The sequence below is a fragment of the Nerophis ophidion genome, linkage group LG29 (assembly GCF_033978795.1).
Source record: "Nerophis ophidion isolate RoL-2023_Sa linkage group LG29, RoL_Noph_v1.0, whole genome shotgun sequence".
NCBI lineage: Eukaryota > Metazoa > Chordata > Actinopteri > Syngnathiformes > Syngnathidae > Nerophis > Nerophis ophidion.
In genome coordinates this window covers 13,869,623-13,887,140 of record NC_084639.1, presented here as the reverse complement: position 1 = coordinate 13,887,140, position 17,518 = coordinate 13,869,623, and the positions used below count along the sequence as shown (strand labels likewise).

The 17,518-nt window shown below is 41.6% G+C and overlaps 1 protein-coding gene across 1 annotated transcript in view; it reads right to left on the bottom strand.

Moving 5' to 3' along the window:
- The window catches only part of LOC133546025 (integrin alpha-6-like), a 61,699-nt gene that overhangs the window by 5,897 nt on the left and 38,284 nt on the right, over window positions 1-17,518 (bottom strand). Inside the window, exons 16-23 of the mRNA XM_061891831.1 lie at window positions 16,669-16,752; window positions 12,266-12,345; window positions 12,116-12,190; window positions 8,350-8,452; window positions 8,096-8,272; window positions 7,926-8,024; window positions 7,740-7,850; window positions 3,061-3,165 (exon numbers count right to left, since the gene is read on the bottom strand). Coding sequence (XP_061747815.1) covers window positions 3,061-3,165; window positions 7,740-7,850; window positions 7,926-8,024; window positions 8,096-8,272; window positions 8,350-8,452; window positions 12,116-12,190; window positions 12,266-12,345; window positions 16,669-16,752 — 834 coding nt within the window. The remainder of the gene's footprint in view (window positions 1-3,060; window positions 3,166-7,739; window positions 7,851-7,925; window positions 8,025-8,095; window positions 8,273-8,349; window positions 8,453-12,115; window positions 12,191-12,265; window positions 12,346-16,668; window positions 16,753-17,518) is intronic.

Below are 17,518 nucleotides of genomic sequence, written 5' to 3'. Positions count from 1 at the left end.
TCTTGTTCGGTGTGGGTTCACAGTGTGGCGCATATTAGTAAGAGTGTTAAAGTTGTCTATATCACAACCCTCAGTGTGACCTGTATGGCTGTTAAACAAGTATGCCATGCAATCATTTGCGTGTGTTAGCAGAAGCCTCACACGACATGTGACTGGACTGGAAAGCTAATTGGACTTGTTGTAGAGGGGCCCCGATATCATTAAATGTTCATATTAAGGTGCGGGCTGCGTGTCTGAGACCCCTGGTTTATACATAGCACAAAGAAAAAAAAACTCTGTATGCAGTGTTATTTAATTTTAAATTTCAAAAGAGTTTTGTGGCTCCCATTGTTTTCTTTATTTTGTGAAACGGGTCAAAATGGCTCTTTGAGTGGTAAAGGTTGCCGACCCTTAGTCAAAGGCAACCTAATATTGGATATCGGTTAGATATACCAGCAAACAACAAGTATTGTATTATGTTGAGTTGAAACTAAAATATTCGATATAAGCTTAGAATATTAACATCTAAAGCCAGTTAACATCTAAATGTCCTACATTACGCACACAAAGTTGGACTTTTCTTGTAGTTTAGGGAAGTCAACCCGGTAGGCTAAATGCTGCTGCAGCTACACAGCAGCTAAGCTAACAATAGCACACAAGCTAGATATACAGTCGAGGTCAAACATTTACACACTTATAAAGAACATAATGTCATGGCTGTCTTGAGTTGCCAATCATTTCTACAACTCTTATTTTTTTGTGATAGAGTGATTGGAGCACATACTTGTTGCTCACAAAAAACATTCATGAAGTTTGGTTCTTTTATGAATTTATTATGGGTCTACTGAAAATGTGAGCAAATATGATGGGTCATAAGTATACATACAGCAATGTTAATATTTGCTTACATGTCCCTTGGCAAGTTTCACTACAATAAGGCACTTTTGGTAGCCATCCACCAGCTTTTGGTTGAATTTTTGAACCACTCCTCTTGACAATATTTTTGTTTCATCTGACCACAGAAGGTCTTATATTTGTCCATGTGATGTCAGATGAAACAAAAATTGAGCAGTTTGGCCACAATACCCAGCAATGTCTTTGGAGGAGAAGATGTAAGGCCTTTAATCCCAGAAACACCAGGCCTACCGTCAAGCATGGTGGTGGTAGTTTTATGCTCTGGGCCTGTTTTGCGGCCAATTGAACTTGTGCTTCACAGAGAGTGAATGGGACAATGAAAAAAGGGGATTACCTCCGAATTCTTCAGGACAACCTAAAATTGTAGTCCGGAGGTTGGGTTTTTGGCATAGTTGGGTGTTCCAACAGGACAATGACCCCAAACACACGTCAAAAATGGTAAAGGAATGGCTAAATCAGGCTAGAATTAAGGTTTTCGAATGACCTTCCCAAAGTCCTGACTTAAAAGTGTGGACAATGCTAAAGAAACAAGTCCATGAGAACAAATTTAGCTGAACTGCACCAATTTGGTCAAAAATTCAACCAGAAGCTTGCCAGAAGCGCCTTATTGCAGTGAAACTTGCCAAGGGACATGTAAGCAAATATTAACATTGCTGTATGTATACTTTTGACACAGCAGATTTGCTCACATTTTCAGTAGACCCATAATAAATTAATTAAAGAACAAAACTTCATGAACGTATTTTGTGACCAACAAGTATGAACTCCAATCACTCTATCACAAAAACAAGAGTTGTAGAAATAATTGTAAACTCAAGACAGCCATGACATTATGTTCTTTACAAGTGTATGTATGTGTGACGCTTAGCTGGCATCGTGGTGCGTGTTTGCGTTCTCTCGTGGATGCAAGCGGAATTGAACACAGAATGATGATTTATTTATACTAAAGAACAAACTACGAACAAAAACACTTGCACGAAGGCACTAACAAAAACCAACAGAACTAGCATATGAGCTTGAAAGAACAAAGGACGATAGCATGTAAACTAGGGACAAGCAAAACAAAATAGCATGGAAGCTAATCGAGTACAAAAAGTCTTTACCACAATGCGGGAAGAGCGACATCACCTGTTGCATGGAAGAAAATGAGAATCCGAGACCGAATGAAAAACAAGGGCAGGCTTAAATAGAAGGGATAATCAAAGGCAAGTGCGTGAGAAAGTCAAGCGGCAGGTGACACAAATGGGTTACTATGGGAACGGAAACCAAACAGAAAGTGCCACCAGGAACTGAGGAAAACAAATACTAAACAGAATGTGATAACAAACAGAACAAAACCAGAATATGCCATGATCCAAGTAGTGGATCATGACAGTATGTAAACTTTTGACCACGACTGTACGTAATAAGTGCCACATTCGTCATTTGACATATCACTTACCATACAGACACTAAGTTGTCAAGGCCAAAGCGTATTAGAAAGTGTCTCGTAAAAAAACAGGACCGCATCGTTCAATTTACCGCACCATGAGTAAAACTCACGACTTTTTGCGGTCACTATTTGTCACCCAAAATAATAACCCCTTCACCTGAATAAAAGACAGTTAATAATTAAAAGGCATTTGAACGTTTTTTTTTTTTACCTACCATTGTTGTTTGTTAGAAATTACTCAGACATTCCACACAACAAAACAATAAAAGTATGTATAATTTGTGCTGATGTCAATATTTAAGGCTTCAACACGGGTATCATGTTGTACGTGGAGAACTTGTATCAGGAGAGCCCTCATTAACTTGTTTAGCAGTATAAATGTACTTCATCCATTTCCTACCGTTTGTCCCTTTTGGGGTGGTGGGGGGTGCTGGAGTTGCATTCGGGCAGAAGGCGGGGTGAATAAGTCGGTTACGGTCTAAATTGTGACTACAGAACATCACAGAGTTCTTTCTCAGCTGTAAATTGCAAATAAATATTTTTTGTAAGGTAATTTCAACCGAAAGTGGTATGATGGCACTATCTGCAGGTGAAGAAGAGTGTCACAGCTACGTTCAGCAGAGGTTGTTCTCTCATAACAACTTAAAAAAATTACATTTGCAGTCAATAAAATTTCCACGATGAGCAAGGAATGAATAGGTCAAAAAAGAACTGAATGTGTTTGGTTTTTTTACTTTTGTCCGAGGCTTTTCTTCTTTGAGCTCGATGTTCTCCGAAGGGTTACTCAAACTAAGCGCAGCATCCACGACGATGTGCAGGTAATTGAAAGAGCTGTAAACCTGCATAGGAAACATGAAATAAAAACATAAATTAGACTAATGTCAACATCTTGCAGGATTTTTTTTTGTTGTACCGTATTTTTCGGACTAAAAGGTCCACTAAAAATCCTTTTAATTTTCTCCCAAAAATGTATGTATTAATTCTGGTTGTGCTTACTGACTTCAAATCAATTTTATACGGTACATGGTGTAATAATAAGTGTGACCAGTAGATGGCAGTCACTCATAAGAGATACACTATATTGCCAAAAGTATTTGGCCACCTGCCTTGACTCACATATGAACATAATGTGCCATCCCATTCCTAATCCATAGTGTTCAACATGATGTTGGTCCACCTTTTGCAGCTATTACAGCTTCAACTCTTCTGGGAAGGCTGTCCACAAGGTTGTGGAGTTTGTTTATAGGAATTTTCGACCATTCTTCCAAAAGCGCATTGGTGAGGTCACACACTGATGTTGGTCGAGAAAGCCTGGCTCTCAATCTCCGTTGTAATTTATCCCAAATGTGTTCTATCAGGTTCAGGTTAGGACTCTGTACAGGCCAGTCAGATTCATCCACACCAGACTCTGTCATCAATGTCTTTATTGACCTTTATGCACGGGTGACATCCTATGACAGTTCCACGCTGGCGTGGCCATTCTTTCACAAATTTTTATAGTCTGGTGTGCTTTATGTGTGAAATTGTCCCGGTGCGTCTTATAATCCGGTGCGCCTTATGTATAAAATAGACCCAAATAGCCTCGGTCATCGGCAGTGTGCCTTATAATTTGGTGTGCCTTATGTATGACATAAACCCAAATATACCCAGTCATTTACATTGCGCCTTATAATCCAGGGCACTTTATGTAAGAAATAGACCCGGTCAACGACAGTGTACTTTATAATCCGGTGCGCCTTATGTGTGACATAGGCCCAAATAGTCCAAGTGTGCCTTATAATCTGGTGCGCTTTATGTATGAAATAGACCCAAATAGCCGATGTCATCGACATTTTGCCTTATAATTTGGTGCGCCTTATGTATCACATAAACACAAATATACCCACTCATCGACATTGCGCCGTATAATCCGGTGCACTTTATGTATGAAATAGACCCGGTCATCGACAGTGCGCCTTATAATCCGATGCGCTTTATGTATGAAATAGACCCAGTCATTGACAGTGTGCCTTATAATCCGGTGCACCTTATGTATGAAATAGACCAAGTTATCGACAGTGTGCCTTATAATTTGGTGCGCCTTATTTATGACATGAACTTAAATATACCCAGTCATCGACATTGTGCCTTATAATCCGGTGCACTTTATGTATAAAATAGACCCGGTCATCGATAGTGCGCCTTGTAATCCGATGCGCTTTATGTATGACATAGACCCAGTCATTGACAGTTTGCCTTATAATCTGGTGCGCTTTGTGTATGACATAGACCCAAATAACCCCAGCCATCAACAGTGCGCTTTATAATCTGGTGTGCTTTATGTATGAAATCGTCCCGGTGTGCCTTATAATCCGGTGCGCCTTATGTATGAAATAGACCCAAATATACTCAGTCATCGACATTGCGCTTTATAATCCTGGGCACTTTATGTAAGAAATAGACCCGGTCATCGACAGTGTACTTTATAATCCGGTGCGCCTTATGTGTGACATAGACCCAAATAACCCCAGTCATCGACAGTGCGCTTTATAATCCGGTGCGCTTTATGTGTGACAAAGCCCCAAATAGTCCAAGTGTGCCTTATAATCTGGTGCGCCTTATGTATGAAATAGACCCAAATAGCCTAGGTCATCAACAGTCTACCTTATAATTTGGTGCGCCTTATGTATCACATAAACACAAATACACCCAGTCATCGACATTGCGCCGTATAATCCGGTGCACTTTATATATGAAAAAGACCCGGTCATCGGCAGTGCGCCTTATAATCCGATGCGCTTTATGTATGACATAGACCCAGTCATTGACAGTGTGACTTATAATCTGGTGCGCCTTATGTATGACATAGACCCAAATAACCCCACCCATCGACAGTGCGCTTTATAATCTGGTGCGCTTTATGTATGAAATTGTCCCAGTGCGTTTTATAATCCGGTGCGCTTTATGTATGAAATAGACCAAATAGCCTCGGCCATGGACAGTGCACCTTATAATTTGGTGTGCCTTATGTATGACATAAACCCAAATATACCCAGTCATCGACATTGCGCCTCTTAATCCAGGGTACTTTATGTATGAAATAGACCCAGTCATTGACAGTGTGCTTTATAATCCGGTGCGCCTTATGTATGAAATAGACCCAGTCATCGACAGTGTGCCTTATAAATTGTTGCGCTTTATGTGTGACATAAACCCAAATATACCCAGTCATCGACATTGTGCTTTATAATCCGGGGCATTTTATGTATGAAATAGACCCGGGCTTCGACAGTAAACCTTACAATCTGGTGCGCCTTAGGTATGACATAGACCCAGTCATCGACAGTGTGCCTTATAATCCAGTGCACCTTATGTATGACATAGACCCAAATAACCCCGGTTATCGACAGTGCACCTTATAATCCGGTGCGCTTTCTGTATGATATAGGCCCAAATAGTCCCAGTGCGCCTTACAATCCGGTGCGCCTTATGTATGAAATAAACCCAAATAGCCTCGGTCCTCGACAGTGCACCTTATATTTTGGTGCACCTTATGTATCATATTAACACAAATGTCATCGACATTGCGCCGTATAATCCGGTGCACTTTATGTATAAAATAGACCCGGTCTTCGACAGTGCGATTTATAATCCGATGCGCTTTATGTATGACATAGACCCAGTCATTGACAGTGTGCCTTATAATCTGGTGCACCTTATGTATGACATAGACCCAAATAACCCCAGTCATCGCCAGTGTGCCTTATAGTCTGGTGCGCTTTATGTATGAAATTGTCCCAGTGCACTTTGTAATCCGGTGCGCTTTATGTATGAAATAGACCCAAATAGCCTCGGTCATTGACAGTGCACCTTATAATTTGGTGTGCCTTATGTATGACATAAACCCAAATGCGCCCAGTCATCGACATTGCGCCTTATAATCCAGGGCACTTTATGTATGAAATAGACACGGTCATCGACAGTGTGCCTTATAATCTGATGCGCCTTATGTGTGAGATAGACCCAAATAACCCCAGTCATCGACAGTGCGCCTTATAATCTGATGCGCTTTATGTGTGACATAGACCCAAATAACCCCAGTCATCGACAGTGCGCTTTATAATCCGGTGCGCCTTATGTATGACATAGACCCAAATAACCCCAGCCATCGACAGTGCGGCTTATAACCTGGTGCGCTTTATGTATGAAATTGTCCCAGTGCACCTTATTATCCGGTGTGCCTTATGTGTGACATCGGCCCAAATAGTCCAAGTGCGCCATATAATCTGGTGAGCTTTATGTATGAAATAGACCCAAATAGCCTCGGTCCTCGACAGTGCACCTTAAAATTTGGTGCGCCTTATGTATGACACAAACCCAAATATACCCAGTCATCGACATCGCGCCTTATAATCCAGGGCACTTTATGTATGAAATAGACCCGGTCATCGACAGTGCGCTTTATAATCCGGTGCACTTTATGTATGACATAGACCCAAATAACCCCAGCCATCGACAGTGCGCCTTATAACCTGGTGTGCTTTATGTATGAAATTGTCCCAGTGCACCTTATAATCTGGTGCGCCTTATGTAGGAAATAGACCCAAATAGCCCCAGCCATTGCGCATTTTAATGCAGGGTACTTTATGTATGAAATAGACCCAGTCATCGACAGTCTGCCTTATAATTTGGTGCGCCTTATGTATGACATAAACCCAAATATACCCAGTCATCGACATTGTGCCTTATAACCCAGGGCACTTTATGTATGAAATAGACCCGGTCTTCGACAGTGCGCTTTACAATCTGGTGCGCCTTATGTATAACATAGACCCAGTCATCGACAGTGTGCCTTATAATCTGGTGCGCCTTATGTATGAAATGGGCCCAAATAGTCCCAGTGTGCCTTACAATCCGGTGCGCCTTATGTATGAAATAGACCCAGTCGTCGACAGTGTGCCTTATAATTTGGTGCGCCATATGTATGACATAAACCTAAATATAACCAGTCATTGACATTGTGCCTTATAATCTAGTGCGCCTTATGTATGACATAGACCCGGTCTTCGACAGTGTGCCTTATAACCCGGTGCGCCTTATGTATGACATAGACCCAAATAAACCCAGTTATCGACAGTGCGCTTTATAATCCGGTGTGCTTTCTGTATGAAATGGGCCCAAACAGTACCAGTGTGCCTTACACTCCGGTGTGCCTTATGTATGAAATAGACCCAAATAGCCTCAGTCCTCGACAGGGCACCTTATAATTTGGTGCGCTTTATGTATGACACAAACCCAAATATACCCAGTCATTGACAGTGCACCTAATAATCCGAAAAATGCGGTATATGACATGGACCCAAATAGACCCAGTCATCGACATTGCGTCCTATAATCCGAAAAATGCGTTATAGAATGCATTTAATGTGAGCACCTGTGTGATGGTGCTGTTCCAGAGGCGTGCATGTAGAACAATTGATGCAGTGCTGTCCAGTCCCACTAGAGGGCAGCGTATCTTCACACACTTGAGTCCTTCAGAGCAGGTCTGCGGAGGTGAAAAGGTTACAAAATAGTACAAAAATCACTCCAATCAAGATTCGACGAGGATATCATTTTTCACCAGGGTTTTATATTTCCTTCTTAGTTGAAACGGGAAGGTATCAGCGGAGAGGGCTTCGTATTCTGCCTCGCGTCTCTGCCTGGAGGCGCCACGCCCACCCTTAAGGCCACACCATTGAGTAAACATGATTATTAAAGAATAATGATAGAAAAGGCAGAAATGTGGGTTACCTTAACTCGCCTAAGAGGATCAATTTGGTCGGCGGGGGAGCAGGAGACAATCTGCACTCCCGTACTCGTGATGTGAGTCAAGTACAGCAGCCATTTCCCCTCGATGTTCTCCTTAGGCCAGTCGATATCCAGGGAGGCGTTGGCGAATGACTTCAGAGGTCGGCCCACATTTGTTATCTGCACGCCCAGACAGACATCGCTCATTTAGTCCTGGACCAAAACAATTCAATGCGCTTGGAGAAAGAGGACGTTACCTTGAATTCGTACTGAATCGCGGCTCCAATGTCATCCACCGTTTTTTCGTCTCGCTCGCTCGTTGAACTTGGCCTGACTGACACTTGAGACGGCCTGGCGAGCCTAGCAAATATGTGTCAACGTACAATAAAGCTCAAATGGACTTACATGCTGTGTGACATACAAAACCAGGGAAGTTGTCAAGTTGTGTAAATTATAAATAAAAACTGAATACAATGATTAGCAAATCCTTTTCAATTTATATTCACTTGAATAGCCTTCAAAAACAATATAATTAACGTTTAAACTGGAAAACATTGTTATTTTTTGCAAATATTAGCTCATTTGGAATTTGATGCCTGCAACGTGTTTCAAGAAAGCTGGCACGTGTGGCAAAAAAGACGGAGAAAGTTGAGGAATGCTCATCAAACACTTATTTGGAACATCCCACAGATGACCAGGCCCATTGGGAACAGGTGGGTGCCATGAAAGCGTCCATGAAATGCTCAGTCATTCACAAACAAGGGGTGGGGTTAGCGGGGGTGTATATTGTAGCGCCTTGGAAGAGTTAGTGCTGCAAGGGATTCTGGGTATTTGTTCTGTTGTGTTACAGTGCGGATGTTCTCCCAAAATGTGTTTGTCACCACTTTGTGAATAAATGTGTGAGCACATTGTTTAACAACAACATTTCTCAACCAGCTATTGCAAAAAATTTAGGGATTTCACCATCTGCGGGTCCGTAATATCATCATAAGGTTCAGCGAATCTAGAGAAACCACTGTACGTAAGGAGCAAGGCGGAAAACCATCATTGAATGCCCGTGACCTTCAATCCCTCGGGCGGTACTGCATCAAAAAGCGACATCAGTGTTTAAGGGATATCACAACATGGGATCAGGAACACTTCAGAAACCCACTGTCAGTAACTACAGTTGGTCGCTACACCTGTAAGTGCATGTTAAAACTCAAATATGCAAAGCAAAAGCCATTTATTAACAACACCCAGAAACGCAGCCGGTTTCACTGGGCCCAAGCTCATCTACGATGGACTGATGCAAAGTGTGTGTTCTGTGGTCTGACGAGTCCACATTTCAAATTGTTTTTGGAAACTGTGGACGTTTTGTCCTCCGGACCGAAGAGGAAAAGAACCATCCGGATTGTTCTAGGCGTAAAGTTCAAAAGCCAGCATCTGTAGTGGTATGGGGGTGTATTAGTGGCCAAGGCGTGGGTAACTTACACATCTGTGAAGGCACCATTATTGCTAAAAGGTACATACAGGTTTTGGAGCAACATATGTTGCCATCCAAGCAAGAATATCATGGACGCCCCTGCTTATTTCAGCAAGACAATGCCAAGCCAAGTCAGCGTGGCTTCATAGTAAAAAACTGCGGATATTAGACTGGCCTGCCTGTAGTCCAGACCTGTCTCCCATTGAAATTGTGTGGCGCAATACGAAGCTTAAAATACCACAACGGAGACCGTGGACTGTTGAACAACTTAAGCTGTACATCAAGCAAGAATGGGAATGAATTCCACCTGAAAAGCTTCAAAAATTGGTCTCCTCAGTTACCAATGTATTGTTGAAAAGGAAAGGCCATGTATCACAGTGGTAAAAATGCCCATGTGAAAACTTTTTTTGCAATGTGTCGCTGCCATTAAAGTCTAAAATGATAATTATTTGCAAAAAAAAAAAAAAGTGTCTCAGTTCGAACATTAAATGTCCTGTCCTTGCAGTCTGTTCAATTGAATATACAAACTCCGTTTCCATATGATTTGGGAAACTGTGTTAGATGTAAATATAAATGGAATACAATGATTTGCAAATCCTTTTCAACCCATATTCAATTGAATGCACTACAAAAACAAGATATTTGATGTTCAAACTCATACATTTTTTTTTTTTTGCAAATAATAATTAACTTAGAATTTCATAGCTGCAACACATGCCAAGGTAGTTGGGAAAGGGCATGTTCACCACTGTGTTACATCACCTTTTCTTTCAACAACACTCAATAAGCGTTGGGAACTGAGGAGACTAATTGTTGAAGCTTTGAAAGTGGAATTCTTTCCCATTCCTGTTTTATGTAGAGCTTCAGTCGTTCAACAGTCCAGGGTCTCCACTGTCGTATTTTACGCTTCATAATGCGCCACACATTTTCTTTGGGAGACAGGTCTGGACTGCAGGCGGGCCAGGAAAGTACCCGCACTCTTCTTTAACGAAGCCACGCCGTTGTAACACTTGTCTTTTGCTGAAATAAGCAGGATAACGTTGCTTAGATGAAAACGTATGTTGCTCCAAAACCGGTATGTACCTTTCAGCATTAATGGTGCCTTCACAGATGTGTAAGTTACCCATGCCTTGGGCACTAATACACCGCCAAACCATCACAGATGCTGGCTTTTGAACTTTGCGCCTATAACAATCCGAATGGTTATTTTCCTCTTTGTTCTGGAGGACCCCACGTCCTCTGTTTCCAAATATAATTGGAAATGTGGACTCGTCAGACCACAGAACACCTTTCCACTTTGCATCAGTCCATCTTAGGTGAGCTCGAGCCCAGTCACGTCGGCGGCGTTTCAGGGTGTTGTAGAGAAATGGGTTTGGCTTTGCATAGTAGAGTTTTAACTTGCACTTACAGATGTAGCGACCAACTGTAGTTACTGACAGTGGTTTTCAGGAAGTGTTCCTGAGCCCATGTGGCGATATCCTTTACACACTGATGTCGGTTTTTGATGCAGTACCGCCTGAGGGATCAAAAGTCCGTAATATAATCGCTTACGTGCAGTGATTTCTCCAGATTTGCTGAACCTTCTGATGATTTTACGGACCGTAGATGGTAAAATCCCTAAATTCCTTGCAAAAGCTCGTTGAGAAATGTTGTTCTAAAACTGTTCGAGAATTTACTTATAAAGTGGTGACCCTCACCCCATCCTTGTTTGTGAATTACTTAGCATTTAATGGAAGCTGCTTTTATACCCAATCATGGCACCCACCTGTTCCCAATTAGCCTGCACACCTGTTGGATGTTCCATATAAGTGTTTGATGAGCATTCCTCAACTTTATCAGTGTTTATTGCCACTTTCTTTGTCACGTGTTGCCGGGATCAAATTCAAAAGTTAATGATTATTTGCACAAATTTTTTTTTTTTATCAGTTTGAACATCAAATATGTTGTCTTTGTAGCCTATTCAACTGAAGACGGGTTGAAAATGATTTGCAAATAATTGTATTCTGTTTATATTTACATCTAATCTGGGGTGGCATAGCTCGGTTGGTAGAGTGGCCATGCCAGCAACTTGAGGGTTGCAGGTTCGATTCCCGCTTCCGCCATCCTAGTCACTGCCGTTGTGTCCTTGGGCAAGAGACTTTACCCACCTGCTCCCAGTGCCACCCACACTGGTTTAAATGTAACTTAGATATTGGGTTTCACTATGTAAAGCGCTTTGAGTCACTCGAGAAAAGCGCTATATAAATATAATTCACTTCACTTCACTAACATCATTTCCCAACTCATATGGAAACGGGGTTTGTAAGTTGAAAAGGATTTGCAAATTATTTACGATTTACACAATGTGACAACTTCACTGGTTTTGGGTTTTGTGTATATATTTTAAAGACTTTTGGCACCACCTAGACGAGGCTTACACTGTTATGTATAACGTCAATAATATGCATTGTGTGTATATAGTCTGTACGTGCAATGTTCAATTCAATAAATAGCACTACAGCATTAAATCTCATTAAACTACAGGCAATGCGGTGTGGAGTGTACTGTGTACTGGTTACCCGTATATTTGCAGCCCCAGTTTGAAAACCACTTTGGCTGTCGCCTCAACCGCTTCTAAGGTCTGCTCACTTGTACTAGGGCACACATATAACAGGAGTGTAACTTGGCACGGTCTCAAACATCTGCAGCTTTACGTCTCAAGTACTCACGTCTGAAGTTGTAGCGTGACGTTGACAGATTTGGTGCTCAGTGAGATGCCGGTGGTCGTCAGCATTGCGTAAAAAGTCACCTGCACAATAAAAAAAAAAGCACAGCAGTTGTTTTAGTAGCGATTCCGTTAATGCCGTATGAAGTCCGGTTTGGCATTTTCTGACTATAAATAGCACATTTTGCAGAAATGGCATACAGTTTAAATATAGTGACTTTTAAAGGGACTTTTCAAGGCAGGGGTCGGGAACCTTTTTGGCTGAGAGAGCCAAAAAGCCAAATATATAGAAATATATTTCCGTAAGAGCCATATAATATTTATTTAACACTGAACACAACTAAACGCGTGCATTTTTAAGTAAAACCAACATTTCTAGAGTATAATAGGTCTCTTATTCTTTGTAATAACATTGTTATTCTGAAGCTAACTGTGGAGGGGGCGTAGCCTGCGGGCCTGCAGCAACAGGTGCATAGATTGCCCACCTGGGCCTTGTTATCTGATCACCTGTCGCTCTGTTATAAGCAGCAGCCAGGAGGAGAGATGGGGTTGGGGCTGGAAATACAATTGCTGGAAAACAACTGAGAGACTTATTGAAAAATTCAACAATATTGTAACCCTGAAACAGGCTCTCATGTCGGTGCTTGGGGGTCTGAAGAACCCCCAGGAGGGCAAGCCCCATACTAACCAATAATAAATAAATAACTTCTTACCATTGACGCAACTTCTTGAACAGGTGCGGTAGAAAACGGATGGACGGATTAAAAATGCATGAGAATAATTTATATGTTGAACATTATTTTTAACACTGTGATTACAAGTGGAATTATTCATTACTTATCGTGTTAAGCAACATCAGCTCAGATTTATTCAGAGAGCCAGATGCAGTCATCAAAAGAGCCACATCTGGCTCTAGAGCCATAGGTTCCCTACCCCTGTTTCAAGGCCTACTGAAACCCACTACTACCGACCACGCAGTCTGATAGTTTATATATCAATGATGAAATATTAACATTGCAACACATGCCAATATGGCCTTTTTAGTTTACTAAATTGTAATTTTAAATTTCCCGCGAGCTATCCTGTTGAAAACGTCGTGGAATGATGACGCTTATGTTGACGCGTGCTTGTGACGTTATTGGTTGGAGCGGACATTTCAGCCCAGCACCACTCACGGCTAAAAGTTGTCTCTTTCCATCGCATAATTACACAGTATTTTGGACATCTGTGTTGCTGAATCTTATGCCATTTTGTTCTATTAATAATGGAGACTATAAAGAAGAATTATGTTGGTGGAAAGCAGTGGATTGCAGCTGCCTTTAGCAACCGAAACACAGCCAGTGTTTCTTTGTTTGTTGTGAAGCTTTAACACAGAGCGGTCAAGCGAACATGTTTCTCTACGTCAACCAGCAAGTTTTTGGATGGAGAAAATTGTGATATTAAGTCCGCTCTTACCGGAGACTTCAGCGGATTATGCGACCTCCTCCTGCAGCTATCAAAAAGGCAGCTGTGATCACGGCTCCTCCTTTGGCTTCTCTCAGAGACACTGGCGTTCACCGCAGCCCTCCGACTTTCATGTATGCCTTTATAATCTCACTAAAACACCATTAATGTGAGGCTTGTGTGGCATTGTGATGCCGGATTGGTTCTTCCAGGGATGCATCGAAGCGATGAACATAACAAGGTAAGATATAAATGGATTTATTAAAGTAATTAAAGGCTAGGAACAAAAACACAGGAGCTAAGGAAAAAGTCAAACAAAAGACGCTAGCCTGAAAGCTAGGATAAACCACTAGGAAAATAAAACTGGCACGTTGGCAGGCTTGTCCCTGACAGTTTTGGTCTATTTCTTAGTTTTTCCTCTGCATTTGTCTTTAGTTCCTGTCAGCACTCTTATTTTGGTTCTGTTTCCTGTTTGTCTCCCTGAGTGCTGTGTAACCCTCAGCTGCGGCTGATTGGCACCTGGCCACACCTGGGATCAATCAGCCAGCCACTATTTAAGACCTGTTTTCTCCTCCAGTCAGGGCTGGATTATTGTCGTGTCAATGTCATTTTCTACTTGTCATTCCTACTGGTCGTGTGATTGCAGCGTAGCGGTAAGCTATATTTGGTAGATGTTTGTAGCTTACTGTTTTTTGTTCCCTGCTTCCGATTTGTTTGTTCATAGCCCTTAGTTTGTTATATCCGCCCACGTGCGTGCTTTTTGTTTGTACCCTTTGTTTGTTCTAGTTCTAGTATTTTAAATTAACCTATGTTTTCCTGCAAAATGCCTCCCTCCTTCTCTGCATCTTGGGGTTCGACACAAAATAACTCTGACACACGAAGGCACAAAAGAGAATACAAACAACTAGCGTGAAAGCTAGGAATAAAATAAACGTAGCGTGAGAGCTAACGACAGAGAGCATGAACAAACAAGACATCACTGTTGCACGAGGGCAAATTAGGATCCGAGAGTGCACAAAGAAAAGAGGAAGGCCTATATAGTGAAGGTGATTTTTACAACAGGTGTGCATGGACCGGGAGTAGCAGCTGAAACTAATAGGTAACCATGGTGATGGACTAAACAGGAAATAAACGGGTCAGAACAGAGAATGAAAACACAGATGGAAAACTAAACAACATGTGAAGATCCGAGTAACGGATCGTAACAATTAACACATTAAGCAGATAAGGGATTTTCAAGAATTATCCTAGTAAATGTGTCTATTAATATCTGAATTGCTCACACTGCCGTCGCCTGAAACCGTCGCTTTTTTTTTTAGTGCTTCACTCTAACTTTCCTCATCCACGAATCTTTCATCCTCGCTCAAATTAATGGTGAAATCGTCGCTTTCTCGGTCCGAATTGCTCTTGCCGCTGGTGGCTATGATTATAAACAATGTGAGGATGTGAGGAGCCCTACAACCCGTAACATCACGCGCACATCGTCTGCTACTTCCGGTACAGGCAAGGCTTTTTTATTATTTTATTATCGCCTCGACTACTGTAACGTATTATTTTCGGGTCTCCCCATGTCTAGCATTAAAAGATTACAGTTGGTACAAAATGCGGCTGCTAGACTTTTGACAAGAACAAGAAAGTTTGATCACATTACGCCTGTACTGGCTCACCTGCACTGGCTTCCTGTGCACTTAAGATGTGACTTTAAGGTTTTACTACTTACGTATAAAATACTACACGGTCTAGCTCCATCCTATCTTGCCGATTGTATTGTACCATATGTCCCGGCAAGAAATCTGCGTTCAAAGGACTCCGGCTTATTAGTGATTCCCAAAGCCCAAAAAAAGTCTGCGGGCTATAGAGTGTTTTCCGTTCGGGCTCCAGTACTCTGGAATGCCCTCCCGGTAACAGATCGAGATGCCACCTCAGTAGAAGCATTTAAGTCTCACCTTAAAACTCATTTGTATACTCTAGCCTTTAAATAGACTCCCTTTTTAGACCAGTTGATCTGCCGTTTCTTTTCTTTTTCTTCTATGTCCCACTCTCCCTTGTGGAGGGGGTCCGGTCCGATCCGGTGGCCATGTACTGCTCGCCTGTGTATCGGCTGGGCACATCTCTGCGCTGCTGATCCGCCTCTGCTTGGGATGGTTTCCTGCTGGCTCCGCTGTGAACGGGACTCTCGCTGCTGTGTTGGATCAGCTTTGGACTGGACTCTCGCGACTGTGTTGGATCCATTATGGATTGAACTTTCACAGTATCATGTTGAACTTTCACAGTATCATGTTAGACCCGCTCGACATCCATTGCTTTCCTCCTCTCCAAGGTTCTCATAGTCATCATTGTCACCGACGTCCCACTGGGTGTTAGTTTTCCTTGCCCTTATGTGGGCCTACCGAGGATGTCGTAGTGGTTTGTGCAGCCCTTTGAGACACTAGTGATTTAGGGCTATATAAGTAAACATTGATTGATTGATTGATTGATTGATTAGCGACCAAAGTTGCGAACTTTATCGTTGATGTTCTCTACTAAATCCTTTCAGCAAAAATATGGCAATATCGCGAAATGATCAAGTATGACACATAGAATGGACCTGCTGTCCCCGTTTAAATAAGAAAATCTCATTTCAGTAGGCCTTTCAAGAATGTATGTCTTCAGTTATACAATAATTAAAAGGACCTAAAGCGACCGAAAGTTATCTTTATATATATATTTTTTCCTGTTCCTTAACATAAATCTGGCAGTCATTTGCCATAATCAATTAGTTTTTTTGAGAACCTCAGTCGATAACGCCCCCTTTCAAACCGTCAGACTCCATATACACCTCGGTGTGACGTCATCTACAGCAGTGTTTTTCAAACGTTTTGAGGCAAGGCACATTTTTTTCATTGAAAAATCTGGAGGCACACCACCAGCAGAAAACATTTAAAAAAAGAAACTCCACCAGGTCGTCGCTACACTGACACCTACCTGAGCATCTCCAGGCAGAGGGTTTCCCAGCTCACAATCGATCAGAGTCCCCTTGTCATTGGCCGAGCACGACACTTGCGCTTCCTTGAAACACAAAACAACAATGTCTATAATAACTTTAAAATCCCAAAATTGCCATATTTTACATCCATTTAGAAAAGGTCTCAGAGGCTTCACAGAGTACATTGTCCAAAATACAGCTGGGATTTTGACAACACTCCCCATAAAGGATAATCAAGTGATAGTATGCATTTTGGTCGGAAAAAGCCACACAATCTGCTAACTAAAACACTTTTGGATACAACTGTAATTGTTCTATATCGCAACAGAATACTTTCCAGGAAATTTGTAATTTTTCTTATTTTCCATAACTGGATTGCCCCGAGGTTTGAGATACATAGCCCAAGTTCTCTTACTGATGTGATAGCAAGTAAACAGCTTGGTAGTCGGTCTTCAGTACAAGTGATGTTAAATCTTCATTTCTCTGTTTCATTCATCTTTTATATGCATTGTGCATTTTTTCTGCATGTAAAAGTGGGAATGATTACCTCTGCCTAGAAATAATATAGTCAAAGCAAAGCCTCCATGGGGCCCTAAGCAAAATTTGATTTTGGGGCCCTTTATTTCTGCCAATAATATTGATTTTTGATCGTCCACACACCTACTATAAGCAGTGTTGTTTATTGTTTATTATTTTTGCAGCAGCACTGTGCAAAAAAAAATTTGTAGAGCAAGAAAACAATGAAGTGTAACAATGCAGTCACTCAGATATATACAAAAGTAACACATTCAATTTCATAAAAACAAACAGAATCAAATGAAATATCAAGCAAACACTTACATAATATTA